A 21,748-nucleotide genomic window follows, 5' to 3' on the forward strand; every position below is an offset into this window, starting at 1 on the left:
TTTCCAGGAGGAAATAAAAAACTGGTATACTGAACTTCAAGCAGAGCTGTTCCTTCAAAATAATTTAAAGTCATATATATTGAGTCATTTTCCAGATGACCTAATGAAGTGAACTTCTGCCTGAAAGCTTGTGCACTTCTTCCACCTATTGACTTGTCTAATAAAAAATACTGCCTTTCTTATGATCATCACAGCTACAGTATTACTACTCCTAAATAATAGCATTGGATTATAAGTAATCAAATCTACATTAGCCTAACCTATTTGGGAGTGTCAACATATCAAGTCAATTAGGAAATAACAGTCAGAGGATCTATTTCAAGGTTCATTTGGTTCTGATCTCTAAGGGCAATCTATCTAACTAAATTATTCAGAGCACTCTCTGGAAACACCTCTCTAGTCCTCAAGTCCCCACAGAGGGGAAAGTTTTTAACCAACTTCCTTCAAAATAATATTAACTGAATCTATTCATATTTCCTCCAGGCTGACAAAGGAGGACAAAAAAGGCAGAGTTAGGTAGTCAACACTTCCTTTGCCATCAGCTGCTATATGCAATCTGGGCTAGGAATCAGCACATCATGGAATAGTGCCTCCAGAAAGAGAAAGGTTCATGACTTTGTGAAATAACTGAGTCGCTCAATTAGTCCAAAAGTGAATTCTAGGAAAATAAAAGCACAGTTTCAACCTCCTTTAGCTTCACCCCAGATGCACTGAGAAAAGAGGGGTACAGTACCTCAGCAGTTCCCAGCACTAAGGTTAAATGAGAGCATTCCTCACCCAGAAGACCAAATTAGATATCCCTGGGACTGGAAGAAAGTCCCACACAATATCTCCACTCTGGAAGCAATGTGAATGTTCAGCAGCTCTCAGATAACTCACCAGTCAACTCATTTTTTTCCTCAGACCAGAACACTTCAAGGGATAACAAAGGCCAGCCCAGACTTTACAGTTCAAGCTCCCCAGTTCCTGAATTGTCACCCTAACAGTGACCATCATTCTTTATAATTGAATTGAGCTCCCCTTGCTTCTGTTTACAAAATAACTGGTTGGCCTGAGGGAGGAGTTAGGGAGTTTAAAGTCAGGGTTTAATTTCCTTTGTAATTGCAAGTTGATTGCCAGTATAAATAACCTAACATGCATTTTGCCTCTTGTGCCAGCTATTTCCTAAAGTGGATAAACTTAAATTAAAACAGTGATATCTATTGAAAGGCATTGCTATGTTCAAATCTCACAAATCGTTCATATCAATTATCAACTTAGCAGATTTCTTAAAAAAATACCCAACACCTTGCATGCTTTTACAGGGATGTTTGATTTATTTTAAAATTGGACTAACAAAACCAGAAAACTTCAAATGTTCTTAATTTCAAATACTATGTTTTGTATTTTTAAGGAGAAACATAATTAATGCAAAACATTTACATTTCCTGCCTTCCCCGTCTCAAAATCTAAATCCTTTAAGAAATCAGAAAATACCTTTTTAATCCCTTAAATTTCCTTAAAAATATGTTTTATTTCATAACTTCCTGGATGAAGGGTTCTACCCTGGCATTTAGTTCATTCTCCCCAAGTCCTAAAGACCACACATATGCTCAAGGGTCACACAAAATGATCAGAGAGCTGGAGAACCTCTTGTATGGGAAACTGAGAGAGTTGGGGCTGTTCAACTTGGAGAAGAGAAGGCTCTAGAAAGACCTTACAGCAGCCTTTCTGTATCTGAAGGGGCTCCAGGAAAGCTGGGGAGGGACTTGTTACAAGATTTACAAGGGCACGCTTGAGAGGATGAGGGGTAACAGCTTCAGACTGAAAAAGGATAGATTTAGATTAGCTGTTAGGAAGAAATTCTTCACAATGAGGGCGGTGAGACACTGGAATAGGTTGCCCAGGGAAGCTGTGCAATGTTCAGTGTTCAATGTGTTCAATGCCAATGTCCTTTTTGGTACTTTTCAAGATAAGACATTATAACATGCAGATGAGCCTGTTGGACAAACACACCATATCCTGTTGTTTTATTATTATCAAAGCTCTTTCTTGCAGAGCTTTAATAAGACATTGTTCAGGATATGTAACAGGAAGGAGTAGGGGGCGTTTAAAAAACTATATTTTTCTGTTACATAAACAAATGCCTTGTTTTTCAGTTTTAAATCAGAAGTTCAGAGTTTTTGCAGCACCATCTAGTGAGACTAAAGAGGTTTTACTCAACTTTTCAGAAATTCCAGCCTGTTCTCTCTTTACATTTGCATTTCTTTTTAATCATGATGTCCTTATAGTCTATTGGCTGAAAGTCTTTGGGGCCAACAAGCTGCTGAAGAAGGTGCACACAATAGTCCTTTATACATTTCTTTCTGAACTGCATGAAATCCCACAGCTTTGCAAACTGCCGAGCTGAAAAACTGCAGAGCTTTCATCAAGCCTTGTTATTAATGAATTGCCTCCCAGCTAGTGAGCTGTGCTTCTGATCTGTGCCTTGTTTTGAAAGAATACACACTGAAAGCAAAGAACAGATGCATGTTTTATTGGAGATGAAGGATGTTCTCAGATGTAGGCATACCTGTCATCATTCCTACCAGGAAGTGTTGCAGATGATGTTTTGTATAAGACAACATCTATACACTCAGCTCTGTGCCAGACACGTGCAAGACTCTGTATGCAAAATATCCTTCCTGGCCCAGAGATGTTACTGGCAAACAGAACTCAACTGATTCCAAGCCAGTTAAGATGACGCTCATATTTTCCTAGGGTGCTTTGTCTCTTAAAAGTGTCCTTATGCCTAATTAGGAATCAAACTTATTTGTTTTCTTCATCTACTCATGCCTGCTTAAAAATCCAAGAGTACTTGCATTCAACTGAGACAATGTGTGGAATCAGAAATAATTTAAAAAAAGATTTCTCATACCACCCCTTAAAACGGTAGTTTTGACCAACAGGAGAATTAATCAGATTCAGAACTTTTTTTCTGAATTCTTTCATGTCATCAAGAGCTGTACATATATTTTTTATACCAAAAATAATAAAAATTTCCAAATGAAAGGAACTCACCTGCTTCTAATTGTATATAAGGACATACTAGAAAGTTAAGTGATTTTTTTTTTTTTTAAAAGCTAATCACACTGTAGAAAGAGAGAAACAAAATTATACTACTCACTGTATAAAAGATATGATGTTGTTCTATGTTCTTGTCCATATCTGCTGCTGAAACAGTTGTAAAACTACCCAGTCTGTCCTGTCTTATCTGAAGCTGAAGGAATTTGTCCTCCACTCACACAATGGCATCCTCTCCAGTCTGCTGCACATTGTGCACCTGAGTGCTCCTCCTGTTCTCACAACTGTCACTGCTGTTGCATCTTCATTGCTGAGCTGCTGCAAGCTGGAGCACAAAGCACCACTGGTTCATCTTTGAGTCTCTTTTCATTATCCTTTCTTTTCCTTTATATCTTCTTTTATAACATTTATCTTGGATAATTGCTTTGCATAAAAGTAATTCATTTGGTGGAGTTCACGGGGAAGAGAAGATTCAAAGACATTGCTCAAAGGAGACAAAGTTTGTATTGTCTTTCAGATAGGCTCTTAGCTAACAGCATTTGTAGACCCAGAGTTTTGTTTGTCATCTCCCAAGGGATGAATTAAAAACAGCTTAGATGCAACTCTAAAAAAGACCTACTAGATATATGTTATAAAGATTGTAGGTTTAGTAAAACTAAATTACTAATTTTAGTAAAACTAAAATTTAACTAGAAGAAACTTTTCAGAGTGACTTGTGACATGGCCTGATTTTATATCTGGGAAAAATGTCTACCAGTGCATAAAAAATTACACTTTGTACTCTAGGACATAAAGTGCTGTCTTCATATGTTATTACATTCATGCCCATAAGCTTATTATTATTATTATTATTATTATTATTATTATTATTATTATTATTATTATTATTATGTATTTTCTGAAAACGTGACTTTTCAGAAGTGGTCCTACAGGACTTAGAATATGTTGATAAATATCAGTTAGAATGCCTGAGTGATTTTATACATAATCAGTGGATATATTAATTGCTGCCACCCGGTGGGCTCATTTGCAGGCTTTGGCTCACCATACTACCAATACATCATTGTTTGGTTAAATTACTTCATCCGCTCTGTCTGAAGGAGTGTGATTTATTTTCCTCTATCAGCAGCCACTAACAACCAACATTTCCAGCTATGAGCTGTGGTTGACCTAAAACATACTGTCCTACAAAAAACTTTACTTCATATTTGTAGCATGGGAACAGCCTCATGGAAGGCAACATACACTTGAGCTTCAAGCTAACTACACATGGGATAACCTGCTTTGCCTTCTGTCCATACCTGCAAAGTCCAAGGCAAATACTTTGCTCTATTTAAATGATAAATAGGCTATCAGAACTAAGAAATTATTAAATTATTGAACATGTTACACAGGGGGAATTCTGTGAAAAGTGCTGATACCTCTGACCCTCAGCTAACCTGCACCAGGGTACTCGTGCACAGGAAGATCTGCAATTGACAGAAGATAAACCATGCAACAAGTTTGCAGGTTGTTTTGCTTACCTGTGGCTCCACTGGTGCCAGCAGAAGTCACAGGCTCTTGGCACACCTCAGGAGCTGGCCTGTAAAACACTGAAGTGAATAAATTGGCTCTTAAAACTGGGCTGCTGTGTTAACAGCTTCTACAATCTATGTAAGTGTTATGAATAATGAAATAAGGCACTGGCAATGACAACATATAATTGAAGAGTTGTTAAGTGATGTATTATAATTTCCCTTTAATGCTGCTCCTGGATGAGAGAGCTCGCATGGCTGTGTGTGAGGAGGTGGAAGCAGAGGAGGGGAAACAGCTTAATATTTTTCTTGTTGACCTATATTTTGAACTTAGCTACCTGTTTATTTTAGAGCATGTTATTTCCAGGAGGACTGACCATCTGGGGGAGTATTATGCTGTCCTTAATGTTTGTGGACTCAGAGGTCTTGTTGGGCTGAGCAGTGGTACAACTGGATGTCCTCAATGTGAAAAATAAATAAATAAATAATACTCTTACACATTCCTGTGGTGCTCAGACCTAGTCTATAACCCTGCAGACCAAGCCTGTCCACCACTGTAGTTGATACAGGTGAGGTGGTACAGAGCAGGAGTATGCAGGGATGAGAACAGGCAGAGTCTTGGCTCAAACCCAGCAGAGACTAGAGCTGATCATAAGTTATCTTCCAGCCTTGCCTTAAAAGAAGAAAGTGTGGAAAGAAATGCACTCCAAGTCCAGCACCTGGGGAGATGCAGGTTATGCATCAACCCTTCAATCAGGGCTTTTGTGCCAAAAACCATTGTCCTTTTTTTTTACTGACCTTAGTGGGAGTGCTGAAAAACAAAGTAACACTCTGCAGGAATATCGGTGAAAGAATTTGGTCTCAGTGCTTTATAGAAGCAAAATAAATCTTCTGCAAGAAATCCAAAGTATGTGGAGAGTGAAGTGGAGGAAGTTATGACATCCTCATATGATATTGCTCGTGCTCAAGCACAGCATGGACACAAATGCAGGGAAAAAGATTTATTCCAGCAATGAGTGTGGAACCACTTGTGTAACCAAAGACACTGAGGAATGAAATCACCTCTATTGCTCATCAATGGCAAAAATATCCCTTTTGCTTCCTGCCTATAAAGCTGTTCCACTTTGATGCTACATCAAATGACCAATTAATCACATGGTAAGTGAAATTTCCTCCTATATTTTAAATATTTCTTCATTCCTTGCGTGAGCCTCAGGTGGAGGAAAAAAAAGAAAAACTCTCCAGAGCTTACCAGTTGAAAGTGTTAAAATATTGATTTCACAAAAGGTCACAGATCCAGTTTGCAGTTTCTTCATCTGTTCCCCAAACAAGATATAGGAACAAAGCAGCACATGCTGGGAACCTCAGATGAGACAAAAAATCTCAGAAACTGGTTAAAGTGAGGCAAAACAGGAGGGATTCAAAGCTTCCTACAACACAGAGAGAAGTGAAAAAGACACAGTAAGAAGTTGTTGATGACTTCTTAGTTACTGCTCCATCATCCTTAAAATGAATCCTTTCTTCATCCATGTTCCAAAGTGCTGGTGTCAAAACAGATGTTTATTAATCTGACCATTTTAATTTCCTTACATCGTGACAGCTGAATTTCACCAAATAATGCTGAGTCTCAGGTAGAAGCAGACCTCTTTCCTTCAAGAGAAAATGTGAAAGGTAGCATTTGGGCACACTGGGGGAAATAATGGAAGAATTCATTTGTCTTCCAAGGCAGAGAAGGTAAGGACTTTGGTAGCCTAACAAAACTCTCCATACTCACAAACATTTCTGATGCAGTAAAATGAAATCAGGTTCCACTGTCTGAATTATTCTTCCAAAGTTCAAACAAGGCAAAAACAGTTCAAAAATGAGACAGACACAGACCTCTCAGATTACCTGGTGGCACTTGAATTGCTTTGTATAAACAGTCAGGCATCTGTGCTTGCCAAAAGGGTGAAAAATATCATCTGCTGTTTTGATAATAACATTCTCTCTTTTTTTTGTTTTTCCACAGCTCCATTCAACCCTCCCAGTGCTGCAGACAGTATGGTCAAATTTGATGCCTACGGAGATGGGATAGGGCGATACAACGTGTTCAATTTCCAGTACACCGGAGGCAGATACTCCTATGTGAAGGTTGGTCAGTGGGCAGAAACCTTGTCACTTGAGGTAGACTCTATCCACTGGTCCAGGAGCTCTGTTCCCATCTCCCAGTGCAGCGACCCCTGTGCTCCTAATGAGATGAAGAATATGCAACCAGGAGATGTCTGCTGTTGGATTTGTATTCCCTGTGAAACCTATGAGTACCTTGCTGATGAATTTACCTGCGCAGACTGTGGGCCTGGAAAATGGCCCACGGCTGACCTGACTGGCTGTTACGACCTACCAGAAGACTACATCAAATGGGAAGACGCTTGGGCAATAGGTCCTGTTACCATTGCATGCCTGGGCTTTATTTGTACTTTTATGGTCATTGGAGTGTTCATCAAGCACAACAATACCCCCCTGGTCAAAGCCTCTGGCCGTGAACTGTGCTACATATTGCTCTTTGGGGTCTTCCTGTCTTACAGCATGACTTTCTTCTTCATAGCCAAGCCTTCTCCAGCTATCTGCACCCTCCGTCGTTTGGGACTAGGAAGTTCCTTTGCTGTCTGCTACTCTGCCCTTCTGACAAAAACAAACTGCATAGCCAGAATATTTGATGGTGTCAAGAACGGTGCTCAAAGGCCTAAATTCATCAGCCCCAGCTCTCAGGTGTTCATCTGCCTGAGTCTCATTTTGGTACAGATTGTGGTGGTGTCCGTGTGGCTTATCTTGGAGGCCCCTGGCACCAGGAGGTACACTCTTCCTGAGAAGAGAGAGACTGTCATATTGAAATGCAATGTCAAAGATTCCAGTATGTTAATCTCCTTAACATATGATGTAATCCTCGTAGTCTTATGCACTGTCTATGCCTTCAAAACAAGGAAATGTCCAGAGAACTTCAACGAAGCCAAGTTTATCGGTTTCACAATGTACACAACGTGCATCATTTGGCTGGCCTTTCTCCCCATATTTTATGTGACATCCAGTGACTACAGAGTAAGTCTTTGGATATCTGTTTCCATAAATCATGTCCATCACTTTAAAGGACCCTGTCGTCATTTCACTAAAAGCTTCTTTCACATTTTCTGTCCTCTGGACCCCTTGCAAACAAGCTCTATTTCTATGCTAATGTCCATCTAAGTACATTACCAAATTTTAGCTTATTTCTGAGAAAGATGATCTCATTTCAAACTGAGGATGTACAGTTAGTGGTGGAAGAGATTAGTACTATCAGTCTGATTGGGACAGAGGCATACCCTGTGGACTGAATATTCATCCTGGTACATCAGGATATGAAGTCATAGTCCTAACAGAAAAACATACTAGATAATGAGCTAGAATGAGTCACAATGAGTTACTTGGTGGAGGTGGGCCTTAAATTAAAAACTGAACAAACTAGTCTACTTCTTCAAAGGAATTTGCCATTCAAACAGGATATTTTCTTCCAAACAAGGAAACAATTAAAAAATTTCCTACAAAACAGGGTTGTTTAAAAAAATCCAACAAATATTGTGTTATATAGAAGTTTTATTCTTTCTCCATTTTGTAGGGAATAAAACACAGACCTCACTGAGCAGAAAAAATTGGCTTGCCTTCACCAACAAACTTAAAAAACATTAAATTGCTTAAATTGTCACACAGTGTTGCAGAGCTTCAAGTTCAATTAAATTGTATTTTTGGATTAAAAAAATAAAAAAGATCTAGCTCTGCTCCACTGGAAATCTCAGTTATTATGATGTGAGAAGTGACTGGTGGAGCTGGCCCTTACAGCAGTTTGTAGAGAAATAATTCAACTTTCTGCCCAGAAGAAAGGTAGAAGATTAGCTTAGGATGTATTTATTACCTGTAGGATGTACATGGTATAGCATGTAGAATTGCTGAGCTAGTAATGTCACTTAACATACATTAGGTGTGACCACCCTGGAACAATATTTTTAGTGGTCCTTTTCTCAGCTTAGGAAAGGTACTGAAAACCTCAAGAAAACAAGAATTGATAATAAACAATGCAGTAAGACATGCAGAGTGACAGTAAAAGAGCTAAATATATTTAGTCTAGACAAGAGTAAACCCAGGGAGACGTGATCACAGGCTATAAATAATTTCAAGGCAACAAAAAGAGAGAAAGGGATTATTCAGTCTCAGGAGAAGTTAGAATGGTGAGTAATGGATTGAAGCTAATGAAGGAAATGTTTAGGGAAGGCACTGGGGAAGAGCTCTGGGCACTTGAAGTAATCAGGAAGATAGACACAGAAGGTGGGTAATATCAAGGCAGGCAGTCACATGAGTGGGCAGCACAGACACTAATGGTCAAGAGGAGCATGACTTGATTGTTCAAGAAGCATTTTTCTGCCCTATCATCTGAGTGGGATTTTCAGTCACCCATAGGCATTTATTTAAATACAAGGTTCTAAATAAGCCAGCTCAAATCCTACCAAACTGACAGAAAATGCTTTTAACAGCTTTTTTGGTACTTTCATGAAATGTCAGGAGCTTTTTGAAAATCCCTTCCTAGATGTCTACGCTTCTGGGGTTTCTTTGAAAAACCCATATTTCATTTCCATGCAGTTTTGCATGCCTACTCTTAATCAACATGTGCCATCCTAGTGCAGACCAATACTGGTGACATCAACAATAAACAACCTTAGAAACATAATAGCAGCAATTAAAACATATATTGGCTGGCTTGAGATTTTATCATTAAACACAAACATGGAATTATAGAATCATACAATGGTTTGGGCTGGAGGAGTCTTTTGAAGGTCATCTAGTCCAAACCCCGCTGCAGTCAGCAGGGACATCTTCAACTAGACCAGGTTGCTCAAAGCTCCATCCAACCTGGCCTTGAACACCTTCAGTGATGGGGCATTCACAGCTTCCCTGGGCAACCTGTGCCAGTGTCTCACCACCCTTATAGCAAAGAATTTCTTCCTAATGTCTAACGTAAGTCTACCCTCTTTTAGTTCAAAGCCCTTACCCTTTGTCCTTTCACTACAGACCCTACCAAAAAGTTTGTCCCCATCTTTCCTGTAGGCCCACTTTATATATTGAAAGGCTGCAATAAGGTGTCCCTGAAACAATCTCTTCTCTAGGATGAACAAACCCAACTCTCCCAGCCCGTCTTCGTAGGAGAGGCATTCCAGCCCTCTGATCGTTTTTGTGTCTCTCTTCTCAACCCACTCCAACAGGTCCATGTCTTTCTTGTACTGAGAGTTCCATAACTGGACACAGCACTGCAGGGGTTCCCACCAGAGTAGAGGCGGAGGATCACCTCCCTCAACCTGCCAGCCACGGTCCTTTTGATGCAGCCCAGAAGAAGGTTGGCTTTCCGGGCTGCCAGAGCACATTGCCAGCTCATGTACAGCTCTTCATCCACCAGCACTCCAAGTCCTCCTGCACAAGACTGCTCTCAATCCCTTCATTCCCCAGCCTCTATTGACACCAATGTTTGCCCCATTGCCAGGCAGAGCTTTGTTCCTCTCACACAGCATGCAAATCCCTCTCCTTACCCTGCTACCAGGGTACTGACCTATGCTGTAATTGCAGATCTGTAAGTAGATCTGCCACGTGCCTGTTGCTACAACTTCCAGCCTTCCTCATCATGGGAGTCTCCATTTCCCAACTCAAGAAACACAGGCTGCCTTCTCTAGTACAGACCAGGCACTTGTATCTGCTGAGTGTCAGAGAAGGTGCAATCCACCTTCTTCTCAACAATTCTGATGCTGCAAAACCAGCTGACCTCCTCTCGCAGCTCCTTAACTTGGCAACAGAAATCCTTCATATCTCCTGCAAAAAAAAGACAACAACTTCCCCAGCCCCTGTGAGAGGCCTCAGGCATCCCTGCAGCCCCAAAGCTGCAGACCCGCATCGTTTCTCACGAGCACAGTCTGGGTCAATCCTGATACGCCAGGGATAGTTGCTCCTGTAGGCATTGGGGATCATGCCCTCTGCCACTCCCATTGCTCTGCACAAAAACACAGCCTTCAGCAAACTTTCTGGCCCTCCTCTGTGCACATTTTTTGCATGCTGCTGAACCTGTTAGCCGCCCAGCACCTACAGAGAGCTTCTCCCAGCACCTGCAACAAGAGTTCCCAGCCTTACCTAACCAAGAGTCAGTTCAGACAAAAACTCTAGGCTGATCAAAGACAGCAGACATACATACTGGAGATTGCTAGAAGCCACGGTCTCCTGCAGCAGTAGCCCCTCCCAGCAGCAGTAGCACACCCTGACATTCCTTTATGTGTTCCAAAGAGTCCTCCAATGACTGCAGAAGTTATTCTCAGAAAGTCTAGAATATCCCAAAGCAGAGGCCAGAAACTTCTATGCAAACTGCTTGTTTGGTGGCTGACTGAGCTGCACTGTCAAAAGTTTAAAGAAAGGCTGCTGGAAAAGAGATTTATCTGGTGTCATTGATTTTCATGCAGAGATCCACATTTATTTCAGAATGAAAGATACGATGAAATTTGATATGATTAAATAAGTGCACATAACACAAATTCACAGCAGCCCAAATATCTTGCATATTTAAGGGAATTTTCAACCTAATCACTTTATATAAAAGCTTAAGAAATGCAGCAAAAAGCTCACTGAAAAGAAAAAAAAGGAATCAGCAAAAGAAAAACAGGCTTTATCCTGGCTCAAACCAGGACACACAGGAAGGGAGAAATATAGGGGCTTAACTGTTTATAATATAATCAGATGTCAAAAGTTCCTACTGTTCAGGCAGTTTCTCACTGCACTTTCATTAGGGATAATTCTGTCAAAAGGATCTCACCCCCCTGTCAATTGCTCCTGCCTGGTCCAACTGCATTGCCTCCGTTCTGCCAGCACGCCAGTGCCCCTGAGGCTAGGTTACACACTGAACTACTGAAGTGACCTGGGTTAAAAGGAACCCTGGGAGATGGGGCTATTTTTAACCCAAATCATTTAACTGATCGAGTGTATAACAGTGTCAGCACAGCCAAGCTGCCCAGCAAGGCACAAGCCATAGCAGAGCGGGTTTGACGGGGACAGCATCATCACTGAAGAGAATTTACCTTGAAATTACTACCCTCATTTATTCTTGCTTTATAAAAAGACTCCCAGTCCTGCTTCATCAGTTCAAGATGCATCCAGAACAAACTGCAGAGCCCCGTGGTCGAAATGCAGAGAAGTGAAGGAGAAAGTGCAGCTGGAAACACTAAGGTGTCCCTTTCTCAAGCTGCCCATGTAGTGTCTGCCGTGTTCACTCCCTCTGTGAATGCTGAGCACCTTTTCATGGTGCTTGCCACATCTACCATGGGTAGAGTGATTATTATATTGCCACATTAATTATACTTACTGCTGACAAAGCATTTGGTGTTGTGTGTATATATAGATGTATATAAAAACAAAGTCCATTCCCTACTCTTATTTTTCATTTTGCACCAATTAATTCTGACAAGAAGATATGAGAAGCATTCCCATGGAGGAAGGCTAATCTTCAAGGACTGCAGGAGTATAACTTAAGAAAAATGAGCCATGGATGCATAATAATTCAAATTAAGCAGTAGAGTTTAAAGTCATTTAATTCAGTATCTTAATTAAGGAATCTGCTTGGAAGAAAAGAATATAAACTGAAACTGAGGCAGTAAACTGGGACCTAGTTACACTATCGAACAAAAAAGAATAAAGATAATGCCAGCAAAGTTATACTAACTAATGCCCCAAGACAACTGCTCTAAAATCCTGCAACCTCACAATTTCCTTCTGAGCCCAAAAACATATGTCTCAGAGTCAGGGCACCTTTCATGCCCGTGCTGACAAATGTCACCAGCTCTTATGTTTACTCCAAGTCACATTTCTACTCCTGCAAGGGATTGTTCAGGTTCTCTGATAAGGGTTGATGCTGGAGAGTAAACTTGGTTTCAAAAGTATGTCTAGCATAAGGCATCTCATGTAAACCTGCCGAAAGCATGGTATGTGCAAGCTGGTGCTCACTAGGTACTGCATGACAGGTGTTACAGAGGATTTCCTGATCAATTTAGAAATCAAGGGCATGGGAGAGGAGAGAAAGAAAGGAAGAACACAGTCAGTCTTCCCCTGATATGCAGAGACACAGGGAACCATCAGCACCAGGCACCCTATGCACATGACCCTAGGACTGTTGAAGATAAGGATGCAAGAGATGTTTGAGCCAGCCAGTAGCAGTGCAAACCCCCAGGACTCTGGTTCCTACTGTTGTTTGATAATGCTTCTAGTATTCTGCGTTTCAGAGCTTTCCCTACTGAAACACAGTGCTTTGCACCCATTCTCTCCTAGGTGCAAACCACCACCATGTGCATCTCAGTGAGTCTGAGCGGCTTCGTTGTGCTGGGCTGCTTGTTCGCACCCAAGGTGCACATCATCCTCTTCCAGCCCCAGAAGAATGTGGTCACTCACAGACTCCATCTCAACAGGTTCAGTGTCAGTGGGACCGGGACCACTTACTCCCAGTGTAAGTAACAAAACTACCACTTCTGTTTTTTTCCTTTTTTTTTAAATAAGGATGTGGGGTTGCAGGGGATTTGGATAAAGGCAAAATGAGGTTTTTATCAGCCACAAAACGATCTCTAGACACTGGGCTGTTGACCCTGTGGAAGCATCACTTCATTTGTGTCTAGAGAGAAAAATTCAGCCCCCTTCCATGGGAATCAGCTCAGCACCTGCTCTGAAGCTCACTGAAGCCAGCAGAAAGCTTTCAGCAGGCTCTGACTCCATCCCACTGCACAAAGCAGAGCCTGTCACTCTCGCAGCAGCAACAGCAACAGATTGCCCTGGAGTATTCCTGTCAAAATGACACACCAACAGGACCCAGGCCACAATGCAGCATGCTCTCAATGGCTCCTATCACCTGCATGATAATGAAAAGCTCCAAGTCTGCACCAAATGCATACAAGGGATGCCATGAACTGTATCTGTATGCTGAGAGTGAGCAAAATCCTTTATAAGTGCCACGGCCAGGAGGAGCAATCAATGCTCTGTTGCAAGCAGAGCTCATCTGCTCTGCCTCCCTCCTTTCTTTAATCTTCATTCCCTTCACCCCAAGCAGATTCACATCTGTGATTTTGATTTGAGGCTGTTTCTCCACTTCTGGGTGAGTTTCTTAGAGATTTTTGGGAGCATTTAAAAAATAAATCACCTGTATGCTCGGTTTTTATTTTTCTTGTCAAGTGTAGTCATCAAGGTGGAAGAGCATAGCAGCTCGTTCACAGAGCTCTGTGGACAGAATGTTTAACCTCATAGGCTAATTGAAAAAGCACACTACAATTAGAAAGAGGCAAGGAATAAGAAACAGAGGAAAAGGGAGACACAGAGCAAGATTTGCCAGCAAGTTCACACTAACCTAGCCTCAGGTTTTTGAGTATTACTTAAGTGTCTAAAATTGGCTAGAAACCTTTGGCACTTTGGATTTCAGACAGAACATGGAAGGAACTTGGGATGCTTCTGAGTATCATATTGGCAGGGATTAGGAGGTAAAGTGGTCACAGCCACCTCTGGTTCTCCATCCCAACTCATACTGTGTCAGGAGTGCTCAAGGTCCCTTAACAAGAGAGTGAACATGTAGCTCTACAGGTCCTCCACCACATCTGTCAGGACTGCATCCAGCCATGAGGCCAGAAATCAAAACCTCATGGCTATTCTGAAAAACTTAAACCAAGACAGAGATGAGATGGCCCTAAGTGCACAAAGTCCTGAGCACTGACCAAAGGGCTGGTTTTGCAAGACTGATGGACTCCAAATAACCTTTAAAATTTTGGTCTCTTGATGAAACAATAAGTCCCATGAGATTATTTTCATCCCTTATGAATTTTCTATAAGTGGTCTTCCCAAGTTTCTTAATTGTCTCATGGTACAGAATAAGTTTAATAAGAAAGTACTGTGATTCCTGAATACTTTTGTACAGGATCGCATTTTGGAATTTGATATTTTTATTGTAATGGCTGGATAATACAGGTGTGTGCACAGGCATGTATCCAATTGAGACATCCTAAATGCACATCTCTACATTAAAAGCCTACTTTTTCAGGTTTGTGAATAGCTTTAAGACATTAAGGAAAACATTAAAATCCAAACTTAGAGCATCTTGCTTCTTCATTCTTTAGAAATGTGGCCACAGTAATTTACTTCTCCTGCTTTCGTATAGTTGAATAAGGGCTGCTTGGCTCTGTTGGTCTTTTCACACCTTGGCAAGACATGGACTTGTCAGTAGGACTAAAAGGGCCACCACATACAATGGAAAAAGCCCTATAATTTCACCTAGGATAATTATTTAGGAAAAAATAGCACTGAGGATTAAGTGTCTACCATAGCATCAATTTTTTACAATAGAAAATTTTCCCTCACTCCTTTCCATTTATTTGTAAATATATATTTTTTTAATTTAGTCATTTATAAACCTCTAAAAAGTTGTCATCCAAATTAATTCTAATCCGTGCCTAAAATATTCCTCTCACCAGTTCAGCTTGTTTTTATTTTTGTCTCGATGGTGTTTCATCAGTTCAAAACTGCTTAACGTGGTACAGATCAAAATCAACTTCAGGGAATTCTAGTAGCAGAAACATCTGAAAAGCCGATTCTTGTTCATCATCAGAGCTTTAGGGGACAGGAATACCCGTTGCTCAGATGTTTCCTACGCCCATAGATTCCCACCTCCGTTTTATCCCAGGGCTGCCACAACCTCTCCACTCCATCAGTCAGTAATGCCATGAGAACAGTGGGTCATGAGCAGCAAGTGACTAGTTGTGACACAGTTTTCGAACCATGGAAATTGTCCAAACATTATGAGAGAAGATAAGTGTCACTCATTATGTTCTTGGATAGTGTTAAGTGTGGCACACATATCACAGTTACATCCTAAACTGAGCAGTGGAGGGAGGGCCTAAGTCAATGATCAACTGCAAAAGCTGCAGTGTGGTCATGAGAGCCAAACTGAGCACCCCATGTAGTCATCTCCGTTCAGCTCCTCATCCTTGCTACATGCTTTGCAGAAAGCAAGTAGCAGGGAATACCTGACTGCTAAGAGAGGAAACTTGTTTTAGAGGCACTGAACTTTGATCCTTTTGACAGCTGAAGTCTGGACTACAAAAGAATATAGATTTAAGCTGAAGAGAGGCAGGGTGTATGTGTATCTAGGTATATGATTACTTTTGAAACATATGCATCTGTACACATTTATTTGCATCTGAAAACTCACCTTTGGCAGCATGTTGCATAAGTTCTGCTTCCCCATCAGGATGCTCCCCAGTTTTCCTATAGCTTGTTTTATGGGCTTGGCAGAGGTATCCCCATAAGGTAGGAAATTAGCACCCATGAAACATCTCAGAGAGTTTAGGACTGATTTAAGCACCTACATGATTTCAGGCTGAGCTTTTACACCTAGGTGTCATTCATCCAAGTTATGTCTGCAGGGATAGCAGCACACAGACGAGCTCCTCCAGGTGTCCTTCACAGGGCTCAGAAAAAGAATTAAAGCTTCTGTTTATAACAAGGCTGGTAAATTTTCAGTCTCAGAATTTATGTTCTCAGCCCTTGCTCCAAACTGGCCCTGATATATGGCTTTTATACATTATTAATTCACAGCTGTCCAGTTGTGAACATGAGTGCAGGAACTGGCACAGCAAGTTTGACTCTGCTTCCTCCTGTCTATGTAGGCTTGCTGCAAGGTGCACACAGCACTGCTGGGCTCTTGCATTTTACCTCTGGTTCTTTGCCTTGGATTATCTAAGTAAAGCCAGAAGCTACCAAGAAATAGGAAATCCAAAGCATTAATTTCATCCAAATCAAGACTTCTGGTCACATCACAAAATTTTTCTTGACCTCAAATGAAGGTGAAGTTTTTTAGCAGGTCCAGGAATATTTCAGAAAATCCCTCAGCTTCTGCTACAAGACACAACGTGAAACTCAGGACCCTGCAGGGCAGATTAACTTTGCTGGGGTCTGTAAGGAAAAGCAGGATATTTTTTTCCATCTCTGTGAGAGCCGGATACTCAGCTTGAACACTTTACTGCACCCAGAATTATTAACTGCTTCCCAGTACTACAAGAGAGATACATGCTGTGGAGGCAGCCCACGATCTCAAAAGGCAAAGCCACTTGTTCCTTGCCTGCCACCGTATTTCTCTGTCCAACACTGATGTCCTCCTGACCCAAGTACTGTAGTATTTGAGCTATTTGTGCTCTTCAGTATGTTAGGCTTTAAAAAAGCCCTGAAGCTAAAAAGTTCTGGGTGGGTGATTGATGGTCACAGAAACAAAATGCCTTTGCCTGTTATCATACTCCAGAAGAAGAATTATTTGAATTAGGTCTCCTGAGTGGTACTGATTTTTCTATTTGGCAAGAATAAGCAGAAACTAAAATAACAACAATAATAAAAAGAGTCAAGGTGTTGCCATATTATACCCAGTCAAAACTGAATACAAAACCTAGTAGCTCATTTTCACAAAGTCATAGACATGATGCCTTGTCCCCTTTTACCTGCAGATGCCTGTTTTCACATATGTCACTCACAACACACATCCAAGTTGTGAGAGAGCAAACACCAGCTACCTAATGCAGAGCAGAGGCTCATTCTTGGCTCTTCTGCTTAACAGAAAATTGTCTTGCCCTCTGACAAGTAGGGTGGTTCAATAGGTGCCTCTAAATTTCTCTTGTTAAAGCACTTGTGTTTTCCATTTATATTTTTTCCATGCAAGAATTACAAATAGTAGCTGAGCTGAAGAAAGAATGTTCTGTTCTGAAAATGGTGCTGAGCATCTCCAGATAACCAGTCTGCAACTGAGAGTGTAGCCAGCACCAGTTTTGGAAGACTGAGCATGCCCTTGTCAGCTGCATAAATTGCTTTTTACACTGGATGATTGAGTTTACTAAGTCATTGCTTGCTGTGTGTTTTCTTTGATGAAGGCATCACATTTCTCTGGGTCACTGTTATCATTAACCTAATGTATCTTTCAAAAAACAGCTTTATGGTGCTGTAAGCAGAGATGTCACAGAGTATCTGCAAACATATCCCTGATGCCCAAAGGATAATTTTAACAAAGATGGACAAACCAGCTTGCTTTTAAATTAAAATCCACAAGGCTTTAGCAGAATGGCAATATGTCCTACAGTCAAAACACAAACACATTTGAAAACAGATTCTGATACTCAGATTTAGTTGTCATCTTGTATCACTGAAGCAATGAAAACCTGTTTTATAAAATATTAGGCAATGTAAATAAGAGTATCAGAATCTGGCCCTCACCTCTGGCTGCCTATTGAATGCTGATCTACAGCTCCTAGAAATATTATGGCCAGAAAAAATTCTGGGATTAGATGAGAAATAACCTTGCTTTTAAAATCATTTATTAAAAGTATTAGTCACTTCTTCCAACATGCACATACTATTTTTATTTTTTAAAATTAAAAAAATAGATCAATACACAGTTCTAATATGCAAAAGTGGATTCTCCCCTGGATTAAAAAATGTATATATTTTATTTCAGGAATGTCCATTCCAATTCTATGAAAGCTCAAAGAATCAGACCTTTACATTTCTGGCCAATAAAACATGAAAAATTCAAAAGTTCACTTTTTATTTTACAGGGATATCTTAGCACCACTCTAGCTGTATTAATTCACTCTCCCATGCAAAATGTTATGAAGTGAGACCCAGTGGCTCAGAATCATAAAAAAAAAAAATCTATATTCTATTCAGACACTTCTCAAAGAAGCTTAATCAACTTAAGCACCCTCAACAGTCAACAAAGAGAAATCAGGTTTCTCCAGAGGGTGCTTCAGCCTCAGATCTGAATTGCCTTGTAGAGGTGCAACTGGTACCTCCATCATCTCCACTGCTGATGCAGTCCCACAGAGTCACTTTTCATTAGCATCTTGGTTAAATTGAGTCAGATAGTTCAAGTCAACACACATTCTGATCCTACATGGTTTTTTTGTATTTTTTTTCTGCCCTGAAGTCAGCTGATGGTTGGTGTGGCCAGCAGGAGTAGGGAAGTGTTTGTGTCCCTGTACTCGGCACTGCTGAGGCTGCACCTCGAGTACTGTGTTCACTTCTGGGCCCCTCACTACAGGAAGGACATTGAGGGGCTGGAGCATGTCCAGAGGAGAGCTAGCAAGTGGTGAAGGGTCTGGAGAACCAAGTCATACAAGGAGCAGTTGAGGGAACTGGGGATGTTTAGTTTGGAGAAGAGGAGGCTGAGGGAAGACCTCATTGCCCTCTACAACTACCTGAAAGGAGGTTGTAAGGAGGTGGGGGTTGGCCTCTTCTCCCAAGTAAACAACAATAGGGTCAGAGGAAATGGTCTCAAGTTGTGGCAGGGGAGGTTCAGATTGAATATTAGGAAGAATTTCTATACTGAAATAGTGGTCAGGCACTGGGACAGCCTACCCAGGGAGGTGGTAGAGTCATCATCCTTGGAGAGATTCAAGACACATGTAGATGTGGCACTTCCAGGTGTGTTCTAGTGGCTGAGGTTGTTGGGGTGGGGGGGTTGTGGTTGTTTTTTGGTGGAGTGTGTGTGGTTGTGTTTGTTTGGGTTTGTTGGGATTTTTGTGTTGGTGGCTGGATTTGGTGATCTCAGAGATCCTTTCCAACCATGACAATTCTATGTGATTCTGTATTATTTTCCCCTCTCTTTCTCTTTCAGCATCTGCTAGTATGTACGTACCAACCGTCTGCAATGGAAGGGAAGTCCTGGACTCCACCACTTCATCTCTGTGATTGTGACTTGCAGTTCAGTTCTTGAGTTTTTAGACTGTTAGGCAAAATTTTGCACATGTTGTGCACTCCAGAAAAACACCAGAAAAAAAAAGAAATCAAAACAAAACTAGTACCTTTTTTTAGAAACAGTGTAATAAATTATTTTTGAGGATTGTACAGTATATAGTGATGTTCTGGAACTTTTTAGACTGATTTTAGCCCTTCTGTTGTTAATGGTCATAAGGGACATGTAAATAACCATGGTTCACAATGTGCATAGTCCTGCAGTAAGGGAGTGATTTGTTTCAAGCACAGTTGCAATGTTAGGTGACTTCTTTCCTACAGAATTTTTTTGTAGCTCCTTGTTGTAATTAACTTAGACTGCATTTCTATGTTGTATATTAAAGTTACCTTACGTGTAACATTGGTTTTCTCAGCACAAAATAGCAGTATTAATGTAAAGGTACCAATAATAAAAAGATAAAAGTTTTTCAGCATGGTTTCATTTATGTTTCTTCCTCCCTCAAGGTCATTACATTTCTCTGGACACCAGAATAGGTAAAAACAATAAAAATTCTGCAGTACTAGTGTGTGTGGACACGTATCTGTGTATGGGGACAAAGTGTACCCCTGTGCATTTTGTATGTATGTACAAAATCTGTACCACATACTACGTGCTTACAGTGAATGCTTTGTCAGGGTCAAGTGTAAAATCCCTGTCCTTAAAAAAAGTGAAAATGCCTAATTACATTTCAACAAGATATTAGTAACACATTTTTGATTGCTGGTTCACTCATTTGGCATGACTTAAAGTGCTGTCATGTGCACAATAGATTGGTAGCATATAAAAAACAAAGAGATTTTAGATTACATTGGCAAAGAGAGGGAAGAAAACCTGTCAGAAAATTAGCTAAGCCTGTTTTATACCTCCAGCCAAATTAAAGCTGGCTCAGTTTGTCTGTGTGTCGTGACAGGCAATTGGAGCACTGCAGAAACATAGAGACCTAAAAATGTCATAAAAGAGAAACCCAGGAAACATTTACACATGTTGCTGGGGTGACTTTTGCATTCAAAGCAAACAATTCAAGACACATATACTGGCTACTTAAGACAATTCCAAAATAGCTTTAAAGTCTGGCTTTTATAACTGCACTCTTAGAGTTGCTTTCACTCTCTTGAAACAGTCTGAAATCCTACCTTTTGCTGAGTCCAACAAGTCATTAAGGAAACAAACACACTTTTGATTGATGTGTCTGGGAATATTTACCTAAGGGCTTGTTCCTGTTGATCTCATTCCAGCTGAGGTCACTTGCAAAATTCTCATTGACTTCAAAGGCAACACCACTGGGGCTTGAAAAGCAGACACTACAGATATAGAGTGTTGGATGTAGAAGACCTCTGAAGCCCAGTGCTCCTGCACTTGCAGAAGTTTTTACACATTTCTGGAAAGGTGTGAGTCCTTAGGGCTGAACTGGCAAAGGAAGAAGCTGTTCTTTTGAATGCAAAAATTAAAGATGCAGATTCATAAAATTCTTACTCATGGATTGATGCTTATTTTCTTTGGACATTCGCATGTCCACCAGCAAACAGCTCTTGATGTCTGCACTTCAGCAACTGGCTACACACACAGCTCCATCATGGAGCAGTCTAGTACAAAAATCCCTGTGACTTTCCCCAAAGTAGGCATTGCTCAGGTTGCATCACGTGCAGAGCCTTTCCTTCTCTCCACAGGCTCTGGAGTTCCTAATGTTTTGGGTTTGGCTCCCAGGGGGGTCAAACTGTGACAGGTTGTGAGTGTTGCTTTCTAAATCAAGAGCCCTTATAGAATTTTGAGTTGGGCAGCTACATTCGTATGACTCTTCTGTGCTCTTCTGTGGATTAAGAGGCTGTTCACACAATAGCAAAAGGTCTGAGCATAATGCCAATGTCTCCACATCTACGTTATCTTTATGGAGCTATTAAAAATACCCGAGCCAATGAAAATTTCTTCTTAGCTCTTACAGAAAGCAACAATCAAGGTCAAAGCTACCTTACCTAACATTCATTAGTATAAATAGGTACACATGAGATCGTCAGCTTCTCCCTTTGTACTCAGTGAGGAGAAGTAGGCACAATTCCCCTGGCTTTTCTCAGATTGCTACTTTAGGCTGAGATGAATCTTTCCAAACAAAGGTTAGCACAGCTTTCTCACATCACAAAATTAACACTTAACAAAAACAAAGCAATAAAGGCATTTTGTCAGGTGAATTCCACCCCTAGAATCTAAATTGGCATCAAGATCTTAGAGTCCCAGAGTTTTCATTCATTGTGATAGCACTACTAAAAAATGACCCAATGTCTGTATCTGAACACATTATGAATACTTAGGTGGTTTGAAAGCCACTTGCATGTGGGATTTTCATTAAAAAAAAAAAAAAAAAGAC

The 21,748-nt window shown here is 40.7% G+C and overlaps 1 protein-coding gene across 4 annotated transcripts in view; it reads left to right on the forward strand.

Annotated features, from left to right (window-relative positions):
- The window catches only part of GRM3 (glutamate metabotropic receptor 3), a 105,251-nt gene extending 85,429 nt beyond the window's left edge, over positions 1-19,822 (forward strand). For 3 of the 4 annotated variants that reach the window (XM_051633121.1, XM_051633130.1, XM_051633140.1), the window contains exons 4-6: positions 6,565-7,631; positions 12,912-13,086; positions 19,273-19,822. In XM_051633121.1, the coding sequence (XP_051489081.1) occupies positions 6,565-7,631; positions 12,912-13,086; positions 19,273-19,346 (1,316 nt within the window). In that variant the 3' untranslated portion in view covers positions 19,347-19,822. The remainder of the gene's footprint in view (positions 1-6,564; positions 7,632-12,911; positions 13,087-19,272) is intronic. The other variant, XM_051633150.1, reaches the window with a different exon arrangement.
- The last annotated feature ends 1,926 nt before the right edge of the window (positions 19,823-21,748 follow it).

This window comes from Apus apus, chromosome 1 (assembly GCF_020740795.1).
Source record: "Apus apus isolate bApuApu2 chromosome 1, bApuApu2.pri.cur, whole genome shotgun sequence".
In the NCBI taxonomy this organism is placed as follows: Eukaryota; Metazoa; Chordata; class Aves; order Apodiformes; family Apodidae; genus Apus; species Apus apus.